The 5,000-nt window shown below is 37.9% G+C and overlaps 1 protein-coding gene across 1 annotated transcript in view; it reads left to right on the plus strand.

Moving 5' to 3' along the window:
• dock2 (dedicator of cytokinesis 2) overlaps window positions 1-5,000 on the plus strand; it is a 158,858-nt gene that overhangs the window by 10,283 nt on the left and 143,575 nt on the right. The window contains 1 exon segment of the mRNA NM_001440749.1: window positions 963-1,098. Within this exon segment, the coding sequence (NP_001427678.1) occupies window positions 963-1,098 (136 nt within the window).

A 5,000-nucleotide genomic window follows, 5' to 3' on the forward strand; every position in this document is an offset into this window, starting at 1 on the left:
CTACGATGATGGTTAATATGAATAGAACAGATCCAAGAACTGTTAATCCCAGTCAAAACAGTCAAAGTTTAGCGGGTCTCATGCTGTCATTAGCCAAAATATCTTGACAAACCACACATAAAGGTCGTGGTTCATCAGCTGGTCCTTTCCACGTAAATCCTAAACTCAGAAACCGATCCATTGCAGGCAAGTGCACACATAGGGCTCAACCTGTGCAGTGCACATGCCCTTTTTAGTCTTGGATAGAAAGTGCCCTTCCAAAATGATCAAAAGTGCCCCCGCGACGCGGCACACCCCGGTCCCGCCCTTCAGTAGGCGCGCGACAACACCGCTCTTGAGCACGCGCGCGACAACACAGCTGAACAGAACGTGCGCGACAGACCCCCCCCTGTATTGGCAGGCTTGCCAAACAGAAGCGAATTCACAGCTATGGCCTTCTGGGTAAAAAGGTTTTCTTATTTTTGACGTATTATTTTTTTTTAGCTTTGTTTAATTAAAACGTTTAAATATAATAAAAAATACATATAATAATTAAACTTAATAATTATATTTTCATTATATATTTTTCACGCGCCTCCCCTGACATGCTCTGGCGCCCCCCAGGGGAGGCGCGCCTCACACTTTGAAAACCCCTGCACTAGGGTAATCAGGGTAAAGTTAGGGTAATTAGGCAAGTCATTGTATAACAGTGGATTGTTCTGGAGACAATCCAAAACTAATATTGCTGAAGGGTGAATAATATTGACCTTAAAATGGGTTTAAAACAAGTAAGAACTGCTTTTATTCTTATTAAGACTTTCTCCAGAAGAAAAAACATTATAGGAAATACTGTGTGAAATTCCTGAATCTGTTCAACATCATTTGTGAAACATTTGAGACAGAAGTTCACAGGAGGGCTAATAATGTTGACTTCAGCTGTGCATGTACGAGACACTCAAACCGCAGTCTTATTCTGCCTGCAGGATCTTGGAGCTGGATGTGGTTGTGCGGGACGTCAATGGGAATATTCTGGACCCGGAGCGAGCCAGCGTCATCAGCCTTTTCAGAGCACACGAGGACGCCACGGCTAAGATCACCGAGAGGATTAAAGAGGAACAGGTTTTCACTTTCATTCAATGCTTCATGGTTGAACTCTACGAATGAAACCACAAAGATCACGTCATGTGATCACGGATATTAGTGCAGGTTTAAAGGGATAGTTCACACATAAATGAACATCTCTGTCATCATTTAATCAACCCTTTACTTGTTTCAAACCTTTATTGGTTTCTTCTGTTGGACACTAAAGAAGATGTTTTGAAGAAAGCTGGAAACCTGTAACCATTTACTTCTATGGTTATAGGTATCAGACCTCCTAGTTTTTAATGTTTTTTTTTGCGATTAAAAATGACTGATTTTGTGGTGGTAATACACAGAAATTTGTTGACAATAAAAAAAAAAAGGATGTATATATATATATATATATATATATATATATATATATATATATATATATATATATATTAGTGCTGTCAATCGGTTAAAAAGAATTAACTAATTAAATCGCATCTTTTTAAAAAAAATTATCGCGATTAATCACATTTAAAATACTGAAACTTGTAATTTTGGCTATTTAAATGTAAAATTAATGTAAACGCAAGACAAAAAAATATTTAAATTCAAAATATAATTTTTTAATAGAATTTTTGTTTAACTTGTCACACAGATTTCTTCATGTAAACAAAATACCCACAATAAACCATCAAGATCCTGGCTTGACAGCCATATTTATTACAGAAATTAAAACTCAGGCATGTTAATGACATTTAAATTTCAAAACAATCAATGCCAATAAAGAAAACATTGATTTCCATGTTGGATTCTAATTGGACTGCAAAAAAATTACCTAACCCTAACCCATACTGGAGCGACTTCCCTCAGATTCAACACGCATGATCGCATTCATCAAATTTGCTTAAACTAAGCGTCCTAAAGTATTACTGTATTTCACAAGGATTCTGACACAAAACCTGAACTGCGTTAATTGTGTAAATTTTTTTTTACGCGTTAATTATTTAAAATTAATCGCATGCGTTTACGCGTTAATTTTGACAGCGCTAATATATATATATATATATATATATATATATATATATATATATATATATATATATATATATATATTATTTACCACATTAGGTAACCTACTATGTTAGATGTGCAATCTGACACAATGACACAAATCATAGAAATAAAGCTTCTTTACTTTCTTTACTTTTGAGACAAGATCTAAAACAGATCTGAAACGGTAGGGATTAAGCCAAAGGAAGGTTATATAACTCTTAATTTTATCCACGATCTTACTTTCTCTCAGATTTTGCTCCCCAGAGCATCTGATATCATGGATCTCACACTCAGGACATGCGTTAGGGCTTCCCCTATCGTAATACACCTAAAACACAGATTGCCATAAAACTTGTCAATAGCAGGGAAGCGTTTTCTCTCCTTAACTGCTGGGAAAGAGTTGAACAAAATATACCAGCCATACATGTAAAGCACAAATAATGTCCTTCAGTTCGGTCACGTCCAGCAGCCGTCATCCTTAAACCATTCTCCATCATTGTAAGTTGCTTGCTGTTTTGTCTGTTCCATTGCTCCGTTTGTTAGATGTTTCCCACTTTCTTTTGCTGTCTGAAGCGCGTCACACTCAATACGCACCACAGGATGTCTAATCCAATCTTTGCATTGACTTCACATGTAAATCTCATCCCCCCAACCCCCCCCCCCCCCCCCCCACCCCCAAATAATGTAATGCTATGACTGTGAGGGCGCAAGTGAGACGTCATTTTTCGAGAGACACTCAAGTACATCAGGTGCACTGTGTATATGACATCTATAAGTCACGTAAAACAATTCATTGCAAACTCAAATAACCATAATTTGATTATATGGTTTGGAATTAGATGTTTTATGAGATTATTGACATTTTTTGCGATTATTTTGCGTTTAATTAAGAATTTTGCTGGATCGCAAAAATGTGCGTCTTTTTGTTGATTTTGCGTTGGATTCAGCGATTGTGGAATCGCGAAAACTAGAGAGTCTGAGGTATCCAGGTTTAAAAAAAAAAAAAAAAAACATCTACTTTTGTGTTTAACAGAGGAAAGAAACTCAAACAGGTTTTAAACAAGCAAAGGATGAGTAAATGATGACATAATATTCACTTTTGGGGAACTATCCCTATTCATCTAACACAAATTCTGCTTTGAGCTTGTAGCTTTAATGAGACATGTTTCAGATGTTCATGATGACTGAATAAAGTAAAGCAATGAGCTCCCGTGGCTTAACCTTCCTTCGGTTGAACTCACGGAGAACGTGAAGGAATAACGTAATGAGCTTGACTGAGGTAGATCAAACCAAGCATGGACTTAGTTTGACTAATGTATCACCCAGAACCCCCTAGCATCCACTTAGTATTGTCTTTGCAAACACCAAGACACCCTAGCAACTGCGTAATAATGCCACACAGGAATTGCACACTGGAAACAACATAACAAAAACAACCTTAGAAACCAAGGACAACTATGAAGAACATCATAGCAATCAGCCAGACTCCTTAGTAGATGCATAATTATGTCCATCGACCACACAGACACCCTAGATATCACTTGGCCACACCTTTGCAACCATCAAGAACACCCTAGGAACCTCACAGACACCCTAGAAACAGCACTGGAATGTCAAAGCAATCACCAAGACTGCCTAGATATCCTTTGGAAATACATTGGCAACCGTCAAAATCACCCTAACAACAGCTCAGACACCGTAGCAACAACACAAGAATGGCTAAGTAACTACCCAAACAGACTAGATATCACTTGACAACACCTTAACAACCAACAACAACACTATAGCAATCACCCAGACACCCTAGCAACAGCACAAGAATGCTTTAGCAACCACCAACACAGCCTAGATATCACTTGATAACACTTTGGCATCATGAAGAACACTCTAGCATCACTCAGAGACTAGTGACAGAACACAAATGCAGACAGCCTAGATATCCCTTGGCAAGCAAGAAGAACCCCATAGCATATATATATATATATATATATATATATATATATATATATATATATATATATATATATATATATATATATATGAGCAATATCTCACGAGTAGCAGTGCGATATGGCACTAGTGGGAGGCATGCTTTCCCGCCAGTCCCACCAGTGCTGATATACAGGCACATTGCACTGCTACAAGTGTGATATTGCATTTCTACACCAGTTCGACGGCATAATCGTGTGTATAAAAAAATAAATCAAACATGGACAGTCTCAAAATCCTTTTGTATAGACCTTTTTCACGGAACGCAAAATTACCCGTTATGCTTTGCGTGTATGCGCAAGGGGAATGCGAAGAACTTCCGGTCGGCAGCTGATGCGTGTAAACAGGCACATTTGGACAGCTTTGAAACGATAGTTTTACTCTATTTTACCTGCTTTTATCCTCTTTGAACTAATACTGTTGTCCATCAGCAGCATCTCCTGGACTGATCATTTAAAGAAATGCCATCTAATAGGATGGAAAACAGCTGCTGTGAGGCGTTTTCCCCTCGTTTTCAGACGGCATCTTCTGCAGTTTAAATGAAGCCTCGTCATCGCTAAAGTCAACATTTTCTCTTTATTTCAAATATATAACCAGCCCAAACACATACACACACACACGTAGCCTGTACTGTGCCACTGACACACTGATTTAATAACTGTGACAAAGTGAAAATATAGGCGAGTGTCATTTCGAAATGACAGAAAAACACAAACCGTGGTAAATACAACACACGAAATAAAACACAAACAGCTCGTGATTAGAATGAACAGCAAATCAGCAGCAGAGGATCAATAACAGACTTTTATTGCTCATTTTTGTAAATTGCACGACTTTCATACCTGTTAAGTTTCATGCCAGTACTCTGGTTCGCTTTCTCTCTCTCTCTCTCTCTTTCTCTCTCTCTC

This window comes from Danio rerio, chromosome 14, assembly GCF_052040795.2.
Source record: "Danio rerio strain M-AB ecotype USA chromosome 14, GRCz13ab, whole genome shotgun sequence".
Classification (NCBI taxonomy): Eukaryota; Metazoa; Chordata; class Actinopteri; order Cypriniformes; family Danionidae; genus Danio; species Danio rerio.